At 39.7% G+C, this 23,124-nt stretch overlaps 1 protein-coding gene across 2 annotated transcripts in view; it reads right to left on the reverse strand.

The window, feature by feature from the left end:
• Positions 1 to 296: 296 nt before the first annotated feature.
• BEND6 (BEN domain containing 6) overlaps positions 297 to 23,124 on the reverse strand; it is a 61,538-nt gene continuing 38,710 nt past the window's right edge. For both annotated transcript variants that reach the window (XM_065912768.1, XM_065912767.1), the window contains exons 5-7: positions 21,307 to 21,499; positions 19,163 to 19,299; positions 297 to 1,471 (exon numbers count right to left, since the gene is read on the reverse strand). In XM_065912768.1, coding sequence (XP_065768840.1) covers positions 19,172 to 19,299; positions 21,307 to 21,499 — 321 coding nt within the window. In that variant the 3' untranslated portion in view covers positions 297 to 1,471; positions 19,163 to 19,171. The remainder of the gene's footprint in view (positions 1,472 to 19,162; positions 19,300 to 21,306; positions 21,500 to 23,124) is intronic.

The raw sequence follows: 23,124 nt of genomic DNA on the forward strand, positions 1-23,124 counted from the left end.
TACACTGTTGATGGGAATGTAAATTGGTGCAGTCACTAAGGAGAACAGTATTGAGATTCCTTAAAAAACTAAAATTAGAGTTACCATCAGATCCAGCAATTCCACTTCTGGGCATATATCCAGACAGAACTTTGATTTGAAAAGATACTAATACAAGCAACCCTGTGTTATGAGAAAAAACTATCAGCCTAGAAAATTATTTTCTCCCTGGATTTTTCACATTAATAAAAAACAAGCAAATGGTTTTTATATTTTCATGAAATTTATTCATGTTTAGTTAAAAGTAGCAAATGTTAACCTAAGTTATTTCCTTAAGAATATTTATTTTTTACAGCCACATTGTTATCAAACAACCGTTATGGAATGTTCCCGGGTCCACAGTACTGGACTTTGTAACTATCTTATGCATCCTCCTTTCCAAGTCTGAGCATGGCCTTATGTGCTGAAGAAGCATTACTTGACACTGCACAATTGTCACTTGTGACAGCCGGATGTCAAATGAGAAGTCTATTGATAAAAAATATTTAATCTTTCATTCGTTTGCAAAATGGTATTTGTGTATGTGGCTAATTCCTAAACCCATTTTTGTTTTCAATTATTTTCTCCTGTGAAACTATGAAAACAAATTAGTTAAAACTAAGCAATGTAGCAGTATAACCAACAAAAAACAAGGCTTTTATCTTATATACAATGTTTTAGATGATGTTGATGCTTCATATTACACACATGTATTTAATATACTTTGGGCAATAAAAAGAAGCATGTAAACAAACATAAAAAAGATTTTTTTTTAAAAGTTGATGCATTGTTTTAAAAATCAAAAACTTGGATTTATTTCTTTTTCAGGAGTACAGTGGAATAGGTTTATATTAACATGAAAAGGTCTTCCTGTTCTTATTTTCTCAGATTCTTATTTTATAAATTTTATGTAATCTTATTGCTACAATACTAGTAATTCATTAGGTATAATTATCAGATTTTAGGCTGATTTTGTTGCTCTCATGTTTGTGAACATTGATTTTTTCACTGTTTATTTTCCAAACATGTGCTCATACTAAAGATCCAAAAGCTAAAATGGAGAGTGGTTGGTAATAATAAATGCATAGGGGTTGGTTGACCAGTTGATGATGAATCTTCCGGGTTACAGTCTGTGTTGCTGTGATAAGAGCTCAGATTACCCTGTTGGGACAGCTTTACAGGGAAGCACTGTGGGGCAGGAGAGTGCATTTTCCAAGAAACTATCCTGCATGCTCGTGGGCCTGCTAGAAGCTCTCTGGTTTGAGGCATCACTGGTCCCGAGGGTGGCGTCTGCATGCAGCTTCCCCGTGAGCTGGTGCTTCAGTAGGGTGGCCAGCGACGGCATAGGTGCCTCCCAGCTTGTCCTTGCATCCATCCCTGCGCTCACTGCCAGGCAGGCTGCAGAGGCTCCATTTACAACTGAAGGTGCTCTTGTTTCAGGGACCTAGGATACCTATAAGAAGCAAGTTAAAAAAAAAGAAAGAACATACTTACGTGAGAGTTCTTATAATATTTTTAACAGTTGTTAGGTTTTTTTTTTTTTTTTTAAATGAGCTTCCCTGATAGCTCAGTGGCAAAGGAATTATTTTATGATCTACTCTGAAGAATTCCTGCATAGATAACTAAAATATTTAACATATATTTTTAATCTCAAATGACTTAAAAAAAAAAAAAAAACTCAAACACACAAAGGAAAATTAACAATCCCCACATACCCATATTAAAAAATTATCTACAGTTCTATTTGTCACTCTTCAGTAATACTCACTGATTATTTAAATATTAGGAAATTTCCTAAACCTACCTTACCTCTTTCATATATATGAAATTATATATATGTATATATACAAATATCTCACATCTTCTTTGTCCATTTATCTGTCAGTGAGCATTCAGGCTTCTTCCAATCCTGGCTACTGTAAATAATGCTTCTATGAACAAAGGCGTACATATATCTTTTCTAATTACTGTTTTTTGTTTCTTTTGGAAAAATACCCAGAAGTGTAATTGCTGCCTCATATGGTGGTTTTACTTTTTATTTTTTGAGGAAACTCCGTACTGTTTTCCACAGAGGGTGTACCAATTTATCAGCCCACCAACAGTACATGACGGTTCTCTTTTCTCCACATCCTTGACAACACTTGTTATTTGCTATATTTTTGATAATAACCATTCTGACAGGTGTGAGATGATATCTCATTGTGATTTTGATTTGCATTTCCCTGATGAATAGTGATGCTGAGTGTCTTTTGATGTGCCTTTTAGCCATCTGTATGTCTTCTTTGGGAAAATGTCTATTCAGGTCCTCTATACATTTGTAAATGAGGCTGTTTGGGTTTTTTGATGTTCAATTGTATGAGTTCTCTGTATTTTGGATATTAACTCCTGTTGAGTATATCATTTACAAATATCTTCTTCCATTCGGTAGGGTGACTTTTTGTTTTGTTTATAGCTTCCTTCATTATTCTTTTTTCTTTCTTTGTGCTTTTCTTTGCTCTTCTTTTGCTCTCTTCCCTCTGGTTTGCTGAATATATTTAGATTTACATTTGAATTCCTTTCTCTTTTGTGGGGAATGTATGGATTTGTGTTTTTAGTCACCATAATGTTTATGAGTGTGCTCAGTCGCTTCAGTCATATCTGACTCTTTGTGACCCCATAGAATGTAGCCTGCCAGGCTCTTCTGTACGTGGAATTTCCTAGGCAAGAATACTGGAGTGGGTTGCCATGCCCTCCTCCAGGGGATCTTCCCAACCCAAAGATCAATCACATGTCTCCTGCATTGCAGGCAGGTTCTTTATCCACTGAACCATCTGGGAAGCCCAAGGTTTATATATGGCAATCTATATATACATAATTATTTTAAGTTGATAATCTCCTAAATTCAAACACATTCTAGTAATCCTACAGTTTCACTTCCTCCCCAGAGTGTGTCAATTTTTTTACATATTTATGTCTTTGTATTTTGTGTACTCCTTTGCTATTCAATATGGATGATTTTGTCTTTTAACTTTCATACTAGCATTATAACTAGTGGGTATACTACCTTTACTGTCTGTTTGCTCTTACTGGTGAGTTTTTTTTCCTTGTGAAATTTTAGCTTTCTAGTTTTTCTATAAATATAATTCTATTTTCCAGTTTTCTGCTTTTTCTGGTGTTTCTGGTGTTTCTTTTTCACTTAGAGAAGTCCCTTTAGAAGAACTACTCCAGTATTCTGGCTGTGAGAACCCCATGAACAGTATGAAAAAGCAAAAAGATATGACACTGGAAGATGAGCCTAATATGCTACAGAGGAAGAGAGGAGGTCAATTACTAATAGCTCCGGAAAGAATTAAGTGAAGCAGTTGGGTCAAACTGGAAACGACACTCAGTTGTGGATGTGTCTCGTGGTGAAAATAAAGTTTGATGCTGTAGAGAGCAATATTGCATAGGAACCTGGAATGTTAGGTCCATGAATAAAGGTAAATTGGATGTGATGAAGCAGGAGATGGCATGAGTGAATATTGATATTTAAGAATCAGTGAACTAAAATGGACAGGAATTGGTGAATTTAACTCAGATGGCCATCATGTCTACTATTGTAGGCAAAAATCCAGTGGACTAAATGTAGTCGCCCTCATAGCCAACAAAAGAATAAAAAATGCAGCACTTAGGTTCAATCTCAAAAATGACAGAATGTACTTGGTTTGTTTCCAAGGCAAATGATTAAGCATCACAGTAATCCAAGTCTATGCCTCAACCAGTAATGCAAAACAAGGTGAAGTTGATTGGTTCTATGAAGACCTACAACACCTTCTAGAACTAACATTAAAAAAAAAAAAATGCCTTTTTCATCATTGGGGATTGGAATGCAAAAGTAGGAAATCAAGAGATACCTGGAGTAACAGACAAGTTTGACCTTGGAGTACAACATGAAGCAGGGCAAAGGCTCACAGTTTTGTCAAGAGAACACACTGATCATAGAAAACACCTTTGCCAACAACCAAAGAGACAGCTTGACACATGGACATCATCAGATAGTCACTATCAAAATCAGCTTGATTATATTCTCTGCAGACAAAGATGGAGAAGCTCTATAGAGTCAGCAATAAAAAAGACCTGGAGCTGACTATGACTCAGATCATGAGCTCCTTACTGCTTCAGGCTTAAATTGAAGAAAATGGGGAAAACCATTAGGCACTTCAGGCATGACCTAAATCAATCTCCTTATGATTAGACAGTGGAGATGATGAATAGATTCAAGGGATTAGATCTGGTAGACAGAGTGCCTGAAGAACTATGGACAGAGGTTCATAATGTACAGGAGGCAGTGACCAAAACCATCCCAAAGAAAAAGAAAAACAAGTAGGCAAAGTGGTTGTCTGAGGAGGCTTTACAAATTGCTGAACAAAGAAGAGAAGTGAAAGGTGAAGGAGAAAGGGAAAGGCATACCCACTGAATGCAGAGTTCCAGAGAATAGTGAGACATAAGAAAGCTTTCTTAAATGAACAGTGCAAAGAAATAAAAGACATTAGAATGGGAAAGACTAGAGATCTCTTCAAGAAAACTGAAGATATATAGGGAATATTTCATGCAAGGAAATGAACACTATAGGGCAGAAATAGTAAAGACCTAACAAAAGCAGGAGAGATTAAGAAGAGGTGGCAAGAATACACAGAACTATACAAAAAAGGTCTTGGAGAACAAGATGGCGGAGGAGGAGGTGGACATGAAGTGCATCTCTCTTCACAGATGCATCGGGAACACATCTTCACACACACAAGGGCATAAAGCCCACCAGCTGAGAGGGGAGAGGAGGACCTGACCAGCGGAAAAGAGTATATAGAACCATGCAAAAAGTTGTTAGGATGAAGGAACTAGGGGGAAAAATAGGAGTGTTACTAGGTCTGGACCTGCCTTCAGTGGGTGGGGGAGCTGAAGCAGGGGTCTGATCCCCACATCGGGGCAATTGTCTGAGTCAGAGGAAAAACATTTAAGGCTGAGAGGGAAACAGTGGATCTGTGGCAGCCTAAATGGAATGAGAATCAGCTGGTCCTTGCTGCAGGCAAACATACCCCAGACAGGGACACAGGTCCCTCACTTAGGAGGCACAGTGGCTGGGAGCTGGAGCCTAGCGATTGTGGAGCAACCCCAGGGCAAGGGCTGCTGTCAAAGGTGGAGAGATGGATAGAGAGGATGTGAGGGAGGAGACTGTGGTGGGAAATGCCTGTGGAGGAAAGCCAGGCAGCCATGGAAGCAAGGCGATACTGCTGAGTCACACATGGGGGTGGAGCCATCACCATGGCCTCTCTCCCCCCACATGTCAGCATTGGCAGCTGATCAATAGACAGGCTGGCCCATCAAGCACCAGCTGGAGTACCAAACTAGAGTAGGTTTTGATGCACCAAACTAGAGTAGGACCTCACCCAGGGTGTCCCTTTAAGTGCCCGACGTGCTGACCTCCAGAGTAGGACCTCAGTCAGGGGCCCCCTCTATGTGCCTGACACTCAGAGCAACATAGAAGGACCCCAGGCAAGGGAACCCTCTACATGCCTGGATGGGCAGAGCTATGGAGAAAGACTAGCCAAAGAGGCCTTCTGATCGCCAGCTTCCAGGGGCTCAGAAACAGACTGATAGCACAATAACTCCTGAGGCTGAGGCAGTCCATGTCCCCACACACTTGGCGCCGCCAGGGTTCCCATGACCCAAGCAGCTGCAGCACCTTCACACTCAGCCCTCACTGGGGCAGAGCTGCCACAGGCAAAGAGAAGTCTCTGCAAGTGGGGTCACTTCAGTTGTGTCCAACTCTTTCACAACCCTGTGGACTGTGGCCTGCCAGGCTTCTCTGTCAGGGAGGGGGTTTCTCCAGGCAAGAATACTGGAATGTACTGGCCAGTACTGGTTGCCATACCCTTCTAGAGCGCTATACTTCCTGCTGCTCTAGCCGCCAGCCCCCCTGAGTATCTGGTGCCAGAACCCCTGAGACCCAAGCCAGCTGCACCACCTCCACACCTGGGCCTCCCTGGGGCAGACGCAAGTCCTCCAGGGCAGCCTCAGGAGTAAACCCCAGTGGACGACCCACATGCAGAGGGTCGTCTGGAAATAAAACCACAACTGAAACCCAGGGGCATTATGGCTAAGGAAGAAGCCCCAAAACCTCCCCACCAGCTGTGCAAGCTGCAGATTAAATCCACACAATCAACAAGGCAGACTGTGTCTATGGAATAGATAAAAGGACACTGAGAGCTCCCACAAAAGAAAACGCACTAGTTCTGATAGCTGAGGACGTTGGAGGCAAGAACACACAGGAGTAGGACCAGATTAGAGCCTGAGCTGCCCCCACGGCAGGTCCAGAGACCAGCCCAGTGTTGGAGGGCCTCCCAGGGAGGTGAGGTGGACTGTGGCTCCCTGACAGCAGTAACTCAAGAAAAACGTTTACTACTCTTATGTTTTGACTTGTTCTGTAGTGCTTTTGGATATTCTTTCTTTTTCCTTTTTTCCCTCTTTCCCCTCTCCTCTGTTGTAGTTGTCAATTTTATTGGCACTATGAAATCTAATGAAGCTTTTGAGTTCTTTTTTTTTCAATCACACTTTTTATTGTTGTTATAAACCTCTGCTTCTACATTGGGCTTTTGCAGTTATGTGGAGTTTTCCTTTATTTTATTTTTTTTCTTTCCTCTTCTTTTTTTTTAAATTTTAATTTTTAAACCTATTATTATTCTTTCTACATTTATTCCTTTGTTTGCTTTTTCCTACTGTTCTTTTCCACTTACAGTTAATCTTTAATGTATATAAATCTTCTTTATCTACCTCTATTTAACTTTGAATATCTATTCTTTGTTTTTTTTTTCCTTTACTTTCCTCTCAACATATTTTCTAGTTTTGTTTTCTTTGCTTTAATCCTCAACTGGCACCTTGCTCTAGTTTTGTTTTCCAGTTTGTGCTTTAGTTAGTTTTGTTCCTAACTGGTAGATATAATTTTTGGTTTCCTTTGTTCGCCAGGTTAATCTAGTGCACTTTACTTTTGTTGGACTTTTCTGATTTTGCTTATGGGTGTATATGTATAGGTGTATATTCCATTGTTTTAATTATTTTGCCTGATTTTGTAACAGCCATTTGTCTGGGGTTCATCTTTGGTTGCTTGTTTTTGGGTATTTGTTTTAATCTCACTTAATGCCATAACAAACCACTTCTGGAATCTTCATTCCTGACCAGGGATCAAACCCTGAGCCTTTGGAATGAGGGAACTTACCCCAAGACCTCAGACTACCAGAGAACTAATCCTAGGGATTATCAAATAGTGAGACCTCCCACAAAGGAAATCACTTGAATACAAGACCCAGCATCACCCAGCCACAAGTAGCACCCTGTGCAGGATGCCTCATCCAAACAAACAAAACAAAAATACAAACCCAATCATCAGCAGACAGGAGTACCACCTCACTCAGCCTTGCCCATCAGAGGAAAAACAACAACAACCACAACAACAAAAAACCAGCACAAATCTCACCCTATATGAAGTTTACACAAACCACTACACCAACATTAGGAGGGCAGAAACCAAAAGAAAGAAAGTATTCAACCTTGAAGCCTGGGAAAAGGAGACCTCAAACACAATAAGTTTAAGAAAAGTAATGAAATGGCAGAGAAATACTGCATAAATGAGTAAACAAACCAGAAACACAGAAGCCAAAATAAATGAAGAGGAAATACGCAAACTACCTGAAAAAAAAAACAGAATAATGATAGTAAAGATGATCAAAAACCTTGAAAACAGAATGGAGAAAATGCAAGAATCAATTAACAAAGATCTAGAAGAATTAAAGAATAAACATACAGAGACAAACAACACAATTACTGAAATTAAAAATACTGCAGAAGGAATCAATAGCAGAATATCTGAAGCAGAAGAACGAATTGGTGAGCTGGAAGATAAAATGGTAAAAATAACTTCTGAAGAAGAGAATAAAGTATGAATGAATGAAAAGAATGAAAAGAACTGAGGATAGTCTCAGAGACCTCTGGGACAATGTCAAATGCACCAGCATTCGAATTATAGGGGTCCGAGAAGAAGAAGAGAAAAAGAAAAGGTATGAGAAAATTTTTGAAGAGATTAGAGGTGAAAATATCCCCAACATGGAAAAGGAAATAATCAAGTCCAAGAGGTACAAAGAGTCCCATACAGGATAAACCCAAGGAGAAACACGCCAAGACACATAATAATCCAACTAACAAAGATTAAACACAAGTAAAGAATATTAAAAGCAGCAAGAGAAAAGAACATACAAGGGAAATCCAATATATTTAACAGCTGATCTTTCACCAGAAACTCTGCAGGCGAGAAGGGAATGGCAGGATATATTTTAAGTACTGAAAGGGAAAAATCTACAACCAAGATTACTGTACCCAGCAAGGACCTCATTCAAAATTGATGGATAAATCAAAAGCTTGTCAGACAAGCAAAAGTTAAAAGAGAATTCAGTAGCACCAAACCAGCTTTACAACAAATGTTAAAGGGACTTACAGAGTCAAGAAATACAAGAGAAGAAAAAGATCTACAATATCAAACCCCAAACAGTTAAGAAACTGGCAATAGGAACATATATATCAATAATTACTTTAAATGTAAACAGATTAAATGCTCCAACCAAAAGCAGACTGGCTGAATGGATACAAAAACAAGACACATATATATGCTGTCTACAAGAAACCCACTTCAGACCTAAAGACACATATAGACTGAAAGTGAGAGTCTGGATGGAAAAATATATTCTAGATGTTCAGAAGGAAAAATAGTCTAAATGGAAAAATATATTCCATGCAGATGGAAAGCAAAAGAGAGCTGGAGTAGCAATCTTCATATCAGACAAAATAGACTTTAAAATAAAGAATATTACAAGAGATAAGGAAGGACACTACATAATGATCAAGGGATCAATCCAAGAGGAAGACATAACAATTGTAAATATCTATGCACCCAACATAAGAGCACCTCAATACATAACACAAACACTAACAGACATAAAAGGAGAAATTGACAGTAACACAATAATAGTAGGAGACTTTAACACCCCACTCACACCAATGGACAGATCATTGAAATAGAAAATTAATAAGGAAACACAAGTCTTAACTGAAACATTAGATGAGATGGATCTCATTGATATCTTCAGGACATTCCATCCAAATGCAGGAGAATACATCTTCTCAAGTGCACATGGAACATTCTCCAGGATAGACCACATCTTGGGTCACAAATCAAACTTCAGTAAATTTAAGAAAACTGAAATCATATCAAGGATCTTTTCTGACCACAATGCTATGAGACTTGATATCAAATACAAGAGAAAAACTGTAAAAAACACAGGCACATGGCAATTAAACAATATATTTCTAAGTAACCAACAGGTTACTGAAGAAATCAAAAGGGAATAAAAACATTTCTAGAAACAAATGACAATGAAAACACGACAACTCAAAACCTATGGGATGCAGCAAAAGCAGTTCTAAGAAGGAAGTTCATGGCAATACAATCTTACCTCAAGAAACAAGAAAAACATAGTATAGACAACCTAACTTTACACCTAAAACAATTGGAAAAAGAAGAGCATAACCTGCAAAATTAGCAGAAGGAAAGAAATCATAAAAATCAGAGCAGAAATAACTGAAAAAGAAATGAAAGAAACAATAGTAAAGTTTAATAAAACTAAAAGCTGGTTCTTTGAGAAGATACACAAAGTTGACAAACCTTTAGCCAGACTCATCAAGGAAAAAAGAAAGAAAAATCAAATCAACATAATAGGAAATGAAAAAGGAGAGGTTACAATAGACAAAGCAGAAATACAAAGGATTATAAGAGACTATTATGAACAACTATATAGCAATAAAATGGATAACCTGGAAGAGATTAAAGATAAATGGAGAGATTCTTAGAAAAGTTCAATCTTCCAAGGCTGAACTGGGAAGAAATAAAAATTATGAACAACCAAATTATAAGCACTGAAATTGAAGCTGTGATCAAAAATCTCCCAAAAAACAAAAGCCCGGGACCAGATGGCTTCACAGGAGAATTCTATCAAAGATTTAGAGAACAGCTAATGCCTATCCTTCCAAAACTCCTCTTTCAAAAAATCGCAGAGGAAGGAACACTTCCAAACTCATTCTATGAGGCCACCATCACCCAGATACCAAAACCAGACAAACACAACACAAAAAAAGAAAACTACAGGCCAATATCACTGATGAACATAGATGCAAAAATCTTCAATGAAATTTTAGCAAACAGAATTGAACAATACATTAAAAAGCTCATACACCATGATCAAGTTGTGTTTATTCCAGGGATGCAGGATTCTTCAATATATGCAAATCAATGTGATACACCATATTAACAAATTGAAAGATAAAAACCATATGGTAATCTCAATAGGTGCAGAAAAAACCTTTGACAAAATTGCACCCATTTATGATGAAAACTTCAAAAAATGGGCACAGAAGGAACCAACCTCAACATTGTAGAGGCCATATATGATAAGCCTACAGCAAACATTATTCTCAATGGTGAAAAACTGAAAGCATTCTCCCTAAGATCAAGAACAGGACAAGGGTGTTCAGTTTCACCACTATTATTCAACATAGTTCTGGAACTCCTAGCTACAGCAATCAGAGAACAAAAAGAAATAAAAGGAATCCAGATTGGAAAGAAGTAAAGCTCTCATTGTTTGCAGATGACATGATACTGTAAATAGAAAACCATAAAGATACTATCAGAAAATTACTAGAGCTAATCAGTGAATTTAGCAAAGTAACAGGATACAAAATCAACACACAGAAATCACTTGCATTTCTATATACTAATAATGAAAAATCAGAAAGAGAAATCAAGGAATCAATTCCATTCACCATTTTAACAAAAAGAGTAAAATATCTAGGAATAAACTTACCTAAGGAGAAAAAAGAAGTGTACACAGAAAATTTTAAGACACTGATGAAAGAAATCAAAGGTGACATAAACAAATGGAGAGATGTTCCATGTTCCTGGGTAGGAAGACTAAATATTGTGAAAATGACTATACTACCAAACACAATCTACAGATTCAATGTGATCCCTATCAAATTACCAATGGTAGTTTTCACAGAACTAGAACAAAAAATTTCAGAATTCATATGGAAACACAAAAGACCCCGAATAGCTAAAGCAGTCTTGAGAAAGAAGAATGGAGCTGGAGGAATCAACCTTCCTGACTTCAGGTTACACTACAAAGCTACGGTCATCAAGACAGGATGGTACCAGCACAAAAACAGAAATATAGACCAATGGAACAAGATAGAAAGCCCAGAAATAAACCCATGCACCTATGTGTACCTTATTTTTGACAAAGGAGTCAAGAATATACAATGGGGCAAAGACAGCCTCTTCAATAAATGGTGCTGAGAAAACTGGATAGCTACATGTAAAAGAATGAAATTAGAATACTTCCTAACACCATACACAAAGATAAACTCAAAATGGATTAAAGACGATTAATGTAAGACCAGAAACTATAACACTCTTAGAGGAAAACATAGGCAGAACACTCGATGACATAAATCAAAGCAAGATCCTCTATGATCCACCTACTACGTAATGGAAATAAAAACAAAAGTAAACAAGTGGGACCTGATTAAATGTAAAAGCTTTTTCACAGCCTAGGAAACTAAGCAAAGTGAAAAGACAGCCCTCAGAATGGGAGAAAATAATAGCAAATGAAACAACTAGCAAAGGATTAATTTCCAAAATATACAAGCAGCTCATACAACTAAATACCTGAAAAACAAACAACCCAATCAAAAAGTGGGGAAAAGACCTAGACAGACATTTCTCCAAAGAAGACAGACAGATGGCTAACAAATACATGAAAAGATGCTCAACATCCCTCATTATTAGAGAAATGCAAATCAAAACTACAGTGAGATATCACCTCACACTGATCAGAATGGTCATCATCAGAAGTCTACAAATAATAAATGCTGGAGCGGGTGTGGAGAAAAGGGAACACTCTTACACTGTAGGTGGGAATGTAAATTGATACAGCCACTATGGAAGATGGTATGGAGATCCCTTAAAAATCTAGGAATAAAACTACCATATGACTCAGCAGTCCCTCTCCTAGGCACATACCCTGAAGAAACCAAAATTGAAAAAGACACATGTATCCCATTGTACATTGCAGCACTATATACAGTAGCTAGAACAGGAATGCAACCTAGATGTCCATTTACAGATGAATGGATAAAGAAGTTGTAGTACATATACACAATGGAATATTACTCAGCCATAAAAAGGAACGCATTTGAGTCAATTCTAATGAGGTGGGTGAACCTAGAGCCTATTATACACAGTGAAGTGAGTCAGAAAGATAAAGATAAATATCGTATACTAACACTCATATACGGAATCTAGAAAAATGGCACTGAAGAATTTATTTTCAGGGTAGCAGTGGAGAAACAGACATAGAGAATAGACTTATGGACATGGGGAGGGGAGGAGAGGATGAGATGTATGGAGAGAGTAGCATGGAAACTTACATCATCACATGTAAAATAGACAGCCAATGGGAATTTGCTGTCTGGCTCAGGAAACTCAACCATGGGCTCTGTATCAACCTAGAGGGGTGGGATGGGGAAGGAGATGGGGGGAGTTTCAAAAGTGAGGGGGTATATTGTATACCTATGGCTGATTCATGTCGAAGTTTGACAGAAAACAACAAAATTCTGTAAAGTAATTATCCTTCAATTAAAAAATAAATAAGCTAAAATACAAACAAACAAAAAATATAGTGATGTATAACATGGAACAGTAGATTGAAATTAAAGGCAATAATGTAGATATACTAACTCACAAGTGGGAGTGGTTTTACATGTTTTTAAGAAAAGTTGTAGTTCAACCAGAAAAAAAAAAAAGGTCTTAATGACCTGGATAACCACAATGATGTGGTTACTCACCTAGAGTCAGACATCCTGTGTGAAGTCAAATGGGCCTTAGGAAGCATTACTAGGAATAAAGCTAGTGGAGGTGATGGAATTCCAGCTATTTCAAATCCTAGAAGATGATGCTGTTAAAGTGCTGCCCTCAATATGACAGCAAATTTGGAAAGCTCAATAGTGGTCACAGGACTAGAAAAGATCAGTTTTCATTCCAATCACAAAAAAGGGCAATGCTCCTTTTTAGATTTTTTCATCTAGGGTACGATTGCATTCATTTTACACATTAGTAAGGTTATGTTAAAAATCCTTCAAGCTAGGTTTCAGGAGTATGTGAACCAAGAACTTCTAGATGTCCAAGTTGGTTTTTGAAGAGGCAGAGGAACTAGAGATCACATTTTCAACATTCATTGGGTCACAGAATGGAATCGTTGGATCACAGTGGAATTCCAGGAAATCTGGAATCTATTTCTGCTTCATTGACTACACTAAAGCCTTTCACTGTGTCAATCACAACAAACTGGAAAATTCTTAAAGAGATGGGAATACCAGAACACCTTATCTCCCTCCTGAGAAACCTGTATGCGGGTCAAGAAGCAACAGTTAACGGGACATGGAACAATGGAACATGGAACAAAATTGGGAAAAAAGTATGAGAAGGCTGTGTATTGTCATCCTGCTTATTTAACTTCTTTGCAGTGTACATCATATAAAGTGCCAGGCTGGACGAATTATAAGATTGCCAGGAATCAAGATTGCCTGGAATCAAGATTGCCAGGAGATATATCAACAACCTCAGATATGCAAATGATATAGTGGCAGAAAGTGAAGAGGAACTAAAGAGTGTGGCACTTGTCTGGGAAACTCTCTCTCCTTCAAATGTCAAAGAGAGCCTTGATGGGTGAAATATTTTGATTTAGGTTTCTCTTTTTATCACTTTGACTCTATCGTGCCACTCCTTTCTGGCCTGCATAGTTTCTGTTGAAAAGTTGGCTGACAATGTAATGGAAGTTCCCTTGAATACAACTAGATAGGTTGCTTACATTTCCATCCAAATTTTGGAAAAGTGGACTTATGTAGGAGACATGGTGTGGTACCAGTAGCGCACTCCCCTTGTATGCTATCAGGGCGCCCCATGCAGGCTGAGTGGGCCTTCCTGTTGTGGTGGAGCATGCTGTGGGCATGCTGGTGTATGGGACTCTCCCTTGTCCAGTTGGCTGCCAGGCCCTGCCGCCTCCAGAAGCTACTGGTTTGCTGGTGGAAGGGGCCACATCCTGGCACAGCTGGCTGCCGGGCCTGCAGAGCCCTGGGATTTGTGCTGAGCCACTGGTGGGCAAGGCAGGATCCTGGTGAGCTGGCTGCAGGCTGAGGGTGATCCAGGGCAGGTCCCGTGGGGCCCAGGGGGTCCTGAGGCTTGTGCCAGCCCACTGGTGTGAGGTGTGGTCTTGGCACGCTGGCTGTGAGTCCAGGGCTCCCAGTGCTGGTTCTGGCCTTGGGGGTACCAGGGCTTCTGCCAACCTGCTAGAGGGTGGGGCCAGGTCCCTGCTCGGCCTGAGGGGTCACAAGACTAGTGACCGGCTGGTGGGTGGGTAAGTCCTGGAACTCATAGGCTAGAGAGGACTCCAGAATGGTGCTTACCAGCACCAGTGTCCTTGTGGTAGAATGAGCTCCCAGCAGTGGCTGCCACCAGTATCTGTATCTCTAGGGAAGTCCCCGTTGCCTCCTGCTGGTCTAGGAGGCTGTCGAAGGGCAGCAAGTAAGTCTGACCCAGGCTTCTTTCAGATTGTTGCCTCTGAACTGGGACTTAAAGTGTGTGAGATTCTGCGAGTGCCCTGCTTGAGTGGGCTGTCTATTTCCTACAGGCCCCTAACTCTCCTGAATGCAAGCTGCACCTTCAAAGCCAGATGTTCTGGGGGCTTGTCTTCCTGCTGCCAGGACCCCCACAGCTGGGAAGCCTGATATGGGCCTTGGACCCTTCACTCCTTGGGGAGAAGCTCTGCGATTGTGACTATCCTCCTGTTCTTTGGTCACTTACTTGGGTCTTGATGATACCATGTCTCCACCCCTCCTACCCTTCTTGTTGTGGTTCCTTCTTCATATCTTTACTTGTAGAAGATCTTTTCTGCTAGTCTTCAGGTCATTTCTGTTGATAAGTGGTCTGCAAACAGGTTTAATCTTGGTGTGCCCCTGGGAGGAGGTATGCTCAGGGTCTTCCTACTCTACCATCCTGGTGACCAGCAAATCATTTACTTCAGGATTTCTCAGCCTTGGGCTTCCCTTTCTTTACCAGTTGGTAAAGAATCTGCCTACAGTGCAGAAGACCCTGGTCTGACTCCTGGGTCGGGACGATCCCTTGGAGAAGGGATAGGCTACCCACTCCAGTATTCTTGGGCTTCCTTTGTGGCTCAGGTGAGAAAGAATTTGCCTGCAATGGGACAGACCTGGGTTTGATCCCTGGGTTGGGAAGATCCCCTGGAGAAGGCAAAGGCTACCCACTCCAGTATTCTGGACTGTACAGTCCATGGGGTTGCAAAGAGTCAGACACGACTGAGCAACTCTCACTTTCACTTTTTCAACTTTGGCAGAATTGACAGTTGGACTTGGTAATTTTTTGTTGTGGGGGCTGTCCTGTATATTGTTGGATATATAGCAGCATCCCTGGCTCCTCTCTAACCCAAATGCCTCCAAGACATTTTCAAATATCCCCTTTCAGGGGCAAGGGACAAAATCCCTCCCACCTTGTTTGAGCACTGCTGTATTAGATCACCTTTAAGTTACATGCACATGTAATATTATGGTAGAGATTATTATACAGTGCAGCAGCTGTGGACATTTCAGAAGGCTGTTTGACCACAGCAGAATGTTACAGAGGTGATAGTCTAATATTCTGTAATCCTTATAGATAAAATTTTCTATAGCTCTTGTAAGAAAAAAGCAAAACAATGGAGAAAGGTCAGAAAGATTGGCAACATGAAACTCTAGGCAGAGTGAGAGCTGCAGGCTAGTCACAGAAGTGAGAGGGGTTGGATTCAAAGTGGCAGGATGGGCTTAGCTCTTATTCTCACAAAGACGAGTTTGAGCTGGGAAATGGTTGTCCTCTGAAATCCAAGTCGGGAGCCACTGGGAACTCAGCCCTGCATGGGGGCACAGTCTACCAGAGCCCCGGTAGGCCTGCTGGGTTTTCTGGATATATTGGAATTCATAGAAATCTACATGGTTTTGTAGTATCTACTGCTTTTACTGCAGTAATGGGAGGACAATGATTTTTCCAAAGAATACTTTTGAAGGCACGGTGAGGACAAGTATGGTTTGCCTGAATAAATGCTGTCACTTTAGGTTCCTACTCGTTAAATGAGCAAGAAGAGAAAAGTGTACCACTGTTCCACCAGGTGGTGCTGTATCTGACTCATCAGGCACAGCCGACTCAGGTCTTCTGTGACCCTGTCTTTCCCAATGATTGAGCCTATACTTCAAATGAAAGGTATCTGCCAGTTAAACAAAAATCCCATTCTACTGTTTATCTCTACTTCTGATTCAAAGTATGTGCATTTCTATTGCAAGCTTCTTGGCACCCAAGCTCAGGTGCACAAGGCACCAGAGTTTCCTGCATTCATAACAAAAGATTTCTTTTTCCTTTCAGTTTTAATTAATGTCATCATCAGGTGATTTTATGACTGGCAAGTGAAAGCAAAACTAATAGAAAAACCTTTTAAATTTAATTTCTTCAATATTCTGCTGTTATCAGATATGAATCTCATGCCTACCCTCAGCAGCCTGGGATATAAAACAGGAAGAAGTTAGGATATTAAAATGCTTTGCAGAGCTCTGAGACACAATTATGTGCTCCAAAAGAGAGTCCTATGACTTGGAGGTCTGGTAACATAACCCGTAGATGCGGAACTTGGCCATGATACGTCTGAGTAGCCTCATGTCTAAAAAGAAGTCCATATATTGAATATCCTGGGATTAACCATAATGAAAAGAATACGAAAAAGAATATATATATATATATATATATATATGTGAATCACTTTCCTCTACAGTAGAAATTAACATTGTAAGTCAACTATACTTCAATAAAATAAATTAAAAAAAAAACCCAAGAAGTTCCAAGGGCTCTTTTAAGCAATTAGCTCTTAACTGGGTGGATGTGAGATTCACCATCTACTGAAATTTTTAATCCCTGGGGTAGAAAAAGGATACAAGTATCTTTACCTTTTATAAATTCTTCAGGTAGGTCTGCCAGTATGTATGAGCCAGGTGGAGAGAATTTCCATGCAGCTGTTATAAGTATTTTTTTTTTTGGTCACTTTGTTTTGTTATAGGAGGAGAGACTATTGTTGACCCTCGGCAGAGGTAGCCTTAAATGTGTAACAACATAGTAAGGGACCCTCAGGAAGGATGAGCTGGTAGTCAGTGACGGATGGGGGAATCACTGTATTACACTCACATCCACATCTATTTAAAACACAGTCAGAAGAAAAAGACAAATGACGTGGTCTCAAGGTGACGAGTCAGACAGAGAGCAGGCAAAGTGGAAGTCAAAGGTAGAAGTAAAGAAAATGGAAGGAAAACCTGCCCTCACTGACTTATCGTATCAGTTCACTTTAGTTCAGTTCAGTCACTCAGTCGTGTCCGACTCTTTGTGACCCCATGAATCGCAGCACGCCAGGCCTCCCTGTCCATCACCAACTCCCAGAGTTTACTCAAACTCATGCCCATTGAGTTGGTGATGCCATCCAGCCATCACATCCTCTGTCGTCCCCTTCTCCTCCTGCCCCCAATCCCTCCCAGCATCAGGGTCTTTTCCAATGAGCCAACTCTTCGCATGAGGTGGCCAAAGTACTGGAGTTTCAGCTTCAGTGTCAGTCCTTCTGATGAACACCCAGGACTGATCTCCTTTAGGATGGACTGGTTGGATCTCCTTGCAGTCCAAGGGACTCTCAAGAGTCTTCTCTAACACCATAGTTCAAAAGCATTAATTTTTTGGCGCTCAGCTTTCTTCACAGTCCAGCTCTCACATCCATACATGACCACTGGAAAAACCATAGCCTTGGCTAGATGGACCTTTGTTGGCAAAGTAATGTCTCTGCTTTTTAATATGCTATCTAGGTTGGTCATAACTTTCCTTCCAAGGAGTAAGCGTCTTTTAATTTCATGGCTGCAATCACCATCTGCAGTGATTTTGGAGTCCCCCAAAAATAAAGTCTGAAACTATTTCCATTGTTTCCCCATCTATTTCCCATGAAGTGATGAGACCAGATGCCATGATCTTAGTTTTCTGAATGTTGAGTTTTAAGCCAACTTTTTCACTCTCCTCTTTCACTTTCATCAAGAGGCTTTTTAGTTCTTCTTCACTTTCTGCCATAAGGGTGGTGTCATCGTATACCTCTGTTTAAAAGTTATTAAAAGCATAACAATGGACATGTGTCATGTATTTTCCATCAAAATAATGAAGAGGAAGAGCGAGGACAAGTGAAAAGGCCAGGACTTTCCATTAGTAAAGCAAACACAACTCCACATCACAGTCTTGCCTAGGGCAAGGCCTGACCATAAAGTGAACTTCCTTTAGAACTCACTAAAAACAAATAGTTCTTCCTTTGAGTATTTTAATACAAATATATTGGTAGAAAATCCTTATCTAACAAATAAAAACACAACTGACTGAAAGATTTAAAGACACTGGGAAGCAGGATGGGATGGTAGAGGAGACCCTCAACCAGCGGTTTGTTCTCTGTTCAGCGTTGTAAGTGCACCCCAGTGATGGACCTCAGGGACCTCCGAAGGGTCTGTACCCACCTTGTTCTAGAGAAGCACTTCCTAAATTGTCATGTGTCTTTCCCTTGGCTCCCTTCTAGCTCCACCCATAGTTAAGATGTGAAGAAAAAGAAAACTTCCTCAGTGAAACACACTTGGAAAACACTACACACTATACGCCCTTCTTAGAGATTTCTGCTGCACTCGGGCATGTTTAAAGAGCATCAGAATATTTGAGAGGCTCTGGGAGAGGAGAATCTGTGTACCTGACCCCGCATTTCCCAAGTTTACATCCCCTTCCCTGTCCTTGCTTCACCCCCAGGAATAAGCATCAGCTTCGCACAGCCAACTGGTCTCCAGCAGAGTGTTTGGGAAAGGCTGTCTCACGGGTGCAGGTATTGCATCTTCTTGCCACACTCAAAGGATTACAAAGGTTGACAAGACTTACCGAGAGGATCTACTTAATATCCTGAGAGTTCAGAGTTTTGCTTAAATTTGGCTTCTTGGTACAGTTGTTTAGCTTTTGCCCTATCATTCTCCTGATTGAAACATCGTCTGTGTTGGGAAATAATTGCTTTGTGATTCCTGTAACAACAACAAAACACAGAAAAACACTTTATCAGATGGGAGTAGAGTCACAAAAACAAAGAACAAACCAGTGGTTAACGGTGGGGAGGGGGGAGTCGGGGAGGGGAGATGTTGGGCTGGGGGGATAAGAGGTACAATGATTATGCATAAAGTAGGTTATATGGGCTTCCCTTGTGGCTCAGCCGGTAAAGAATCTGCCTCCAATGCAGGAGATCCTGGTTTGAATCCTGAGTCAGGAAGATCCCCTGGAGAGGGGATAGGCTATCCACTCCAGTGTTCTTGGGCTGCCCTGGTAGCTCAGCTGGTAAAGAATCCACCCGCAATGCGGGAGAGCTGGGTTCGATCCCTGAGTTGGGAAGATCCCCTGGAGAATGGAAAGGCTACTCACTCCAGTATTCTGGCCTATAAAATTCCATGGACAGTCCATGGGGTCGCAAAGAGTCGGACACGACTGAGCGACTCACTTCACCTGGAGAGGGGATAGCTATCCACTCCAGTATTTTGGCCTGGAGAATACAATCCATGAGGTTGCAAAGAGTCTGAAACGGCTGAGCAACTTTCTCTTTCACGTTCATTGTACAACCTGGGAAATAGAGCCAATATTTTATAATAACTGTAAATAGAGTATAAACATTAAAAACTGTGAAACACTATATTGCATGTGTGTATGCTCAATCACTGAGCCGTGTTCGACTCTTTTTACCCCATGGACTATAGCCGGCTAGGCTCCTCTGTCCATAGGATTCTCCAGGCAAGAATACTGGAGTGGGTAGCCAGTGGGAGATCTTTCCCACACAGGGACTGAACCCACATCTCCTGTGTTCCATTGCATTGGCAGGTGGATTCTTTACCACTGAGTCACCTAAAAGCCCCAAAACACTATATTGTACTCCTGTAATTTATGTAATACTATACATCAACTATACTTGAATAAAAATAAGTAAATTAATTAAAAACCCACATTATCAGGACTTTGCATCTTAAGATATGAACTGAGATAAAATACCAAGCCACCACGGACATTATAATTTTTGCCCCCATTTTGAAAAAGCAGCCCAAACTCCCATGAGATATTTAAACTATATAGGCAGATTTTCCAAAGCAAAGCAAGAGATAGCTAGGTCTATATCATAAACTGAGAACATACGTATGAGTCTTCCTATGGTACCACCCAGCTTTACCCTTATTGCTTGTTCTGAATACCATGTGCCCTTGACCCAAAATGCTGAGAATTTATTTTTACCCATTCCCAGCATCAATTGAAACAAGCAGATTCTGACTATTTTCCAACTAAGAAATGATGTAATATCAGAATACAGAGAGCTGGGATTCACTGAGTACTTAAAATTGTTACTTGATAACCTAGATTTTTATATTTAAGGAAATTAACTTAAAAACTGTCGATAGGATGGTTACATTAACCTTCGTTTTTCTGAATAAAAGATAAGGGATATTTCTAACCAAAATAAGAAAAAGAATACAAGATATAAAGAGTTACTAAAATTTTGTTGGAGTGAATTTTGAAACTTTACTCTTCTAAAGCTATGAATTGTATGAATTCAAGTTTTTTAGTGATATAGAATTCATTTTTATTTTAATAACCACTTAAAATTTTTTAAACGAATTAATTTTTGGCTGTGCTGGGTTCTTGTGGCTTTTCATCGACTTTCTCTATTCGTGGTGGCGCATATTGTCTTTCTCAGTAGTTGTGGTGCATGGGCTTAGATATTCCTCAACATGTGGGATCTTCCTGGACCAGGGATCGAACCTGTGTCCTCTGCATTCTTAACCACTGGACCACCAAGGAAGTCCCATTAACCACTTTTAGTGTAAAGTTGTTCCACAAAATTCACCATGTATCATACATAAGAGGTTTAGGCTGTCCTGAGATATCTCTCATAGAAAAATAAATTTGAAGAAAAAAAGATAATGAAAGAACAACTAAATGTTGAATGGAAAAATTATTTCAGATTCATGTGACACAATATAATGCAATCATATCACCTATAATTTCTTGAACTTCATTCTGATTCATAGCTGGTTTCACGGCCTTGTCTCGTGAAGTAGAGGATTTTGCCCCCGTCAGGCTGTGTGTGGCCATGTATTCATTTGTGTAAAGCACTTGCATTAAATCATTAATGAACTTCTGAGGCTTGCTCTTGTTGCAACGTGCAATCTGCCATTTTTCAATCTTGAACTAAAAAATTAAAAATAATAATTGAAATAACCGAAAAAGGAAAGGAGTATCTGAAGAAATATATTACTCATTGAATTAATACAGACCAGAAAACAAAATCAACATTCTTTAAGGTGATGCCCATATATTGAATATATATTGATGTATATATCAGGAGTTAGATGTTATTTTTGAGATAAATTCCCAACATTTATGAGGTATTTGTTCCAGAGTGCATTCAAATTCTTGCAATGTAATCTGGATTTGGTACTTTAAGGATTATTCCACCCTCAACCTTTCCTACTAAACAGAATTATGGCCCACGGACAACAACCACATCGTCATCCCTGAAACCTGTGAATGTGTCACCTTATACGGGAAAATCAACTTTGCAGGTGTCATTAAAGGACCTTGAGATGGGGAAAGTTGGAGAGTGTGCTGGGTTATTCAGAAAGGCCCAATCTAATTATGAGACTTTTAAAATTTTACCTTTTTTACACTTAAAATTCATGTACTTTATTGCAAGTATGAATATATATTTACATACACACATACATATATAATTTTATGTGTATAAATATATACACACACTTAGTAGTGTCTGATACATAATAAGCACACAATAAGTGTTTAATAATAATAAATAATAATAAAGAAAATGGCTAACATTTATTGAGGGCTCACGTGAGCCCTTTGAACACAGAAGAGAGGGCAAGAAAGAAGACAGAGGAAGGAGAGGCTCGAGGAGTGAGGGGTTTGCCTGCTCTTACTGGCTTTGAAGTCAGGGGAAGAAGACCTCGGATCAGGGCATGTGGGAACATCCTTCAGTCTACAGCTGACAAGAAAACAGGGAATTCAGCTGTAGTGCCACGAGAAACTGAATTCTAGAACCCACACGGGCAGGAAACAAAGCCTTCCCCCGAGCCTCTAGAAAGGAAGGAACTAGCCAGCACCTTGAGTCTATAGCCTTTGTGTTTGTAATAATATAAATCACTCAGTTTGTGGGATCCTGTTACACCACAGGAGGAAACTGGTACACCAGGAGTCAAGTATTCCGAACGCTGGATTGTAAGCAGTGACAGTAATTACTGCCCTTGAAGGCATATTTTCCCAGGCTGATTCTAACAAAACTTGTATTTTTAGCTTCTGTTTCTTGATTAAGAGAAATTGGTATAGAAGACAAAGAATTGTGTTCAGCCAGCATGTACAGGCTGAAATTCACCTGGTCTCAATAATTCAGTTTTATAACCTTTAATGCATAATTGTCCTTTTCTCACTGGTTTAAGAATTTTCTAGTTTAATAACTTCATCATTGTCCATCATTTATTTTCTAAACTGGATATTTGCTTCACAGATATTAGATTTATTGTAAAAAACTTGTTTTAAAAAAAAAACCAAAAACTTGTTTTATGCCACAAAGGATTAATCTCAAAAATATACAAGCAACTCCTGAAGCTCAATTCCAGAAAAATAAACGACCCAATCAAAAAATGGGCCAAAGAACTAAACAGACATTTCTCCAAAGAAGACATACAGATGGCTAACAAACACATGAAAAGATGCTCAACATCACTCATCATCAGAGAAATGCAAATCAAAACCACAATGAGGTACCATTACACGCCAGTCAGGATGGCTGCTATCCA

The sequence above is a fragment of the Muntiacus reevesi genome, chromosome 20, assembly GCF_963930625.1.
Source record: "Muntiacus reevesi chromosome 20, mMunRee1.1, whole genome shotgun sequence".
Lineage (NCBI taxonomy): Eukaryota > Metazoa > Chordata > Mammalia > Artiodactyla > Cervidae > Muntiacus > Muntiacus reevesi.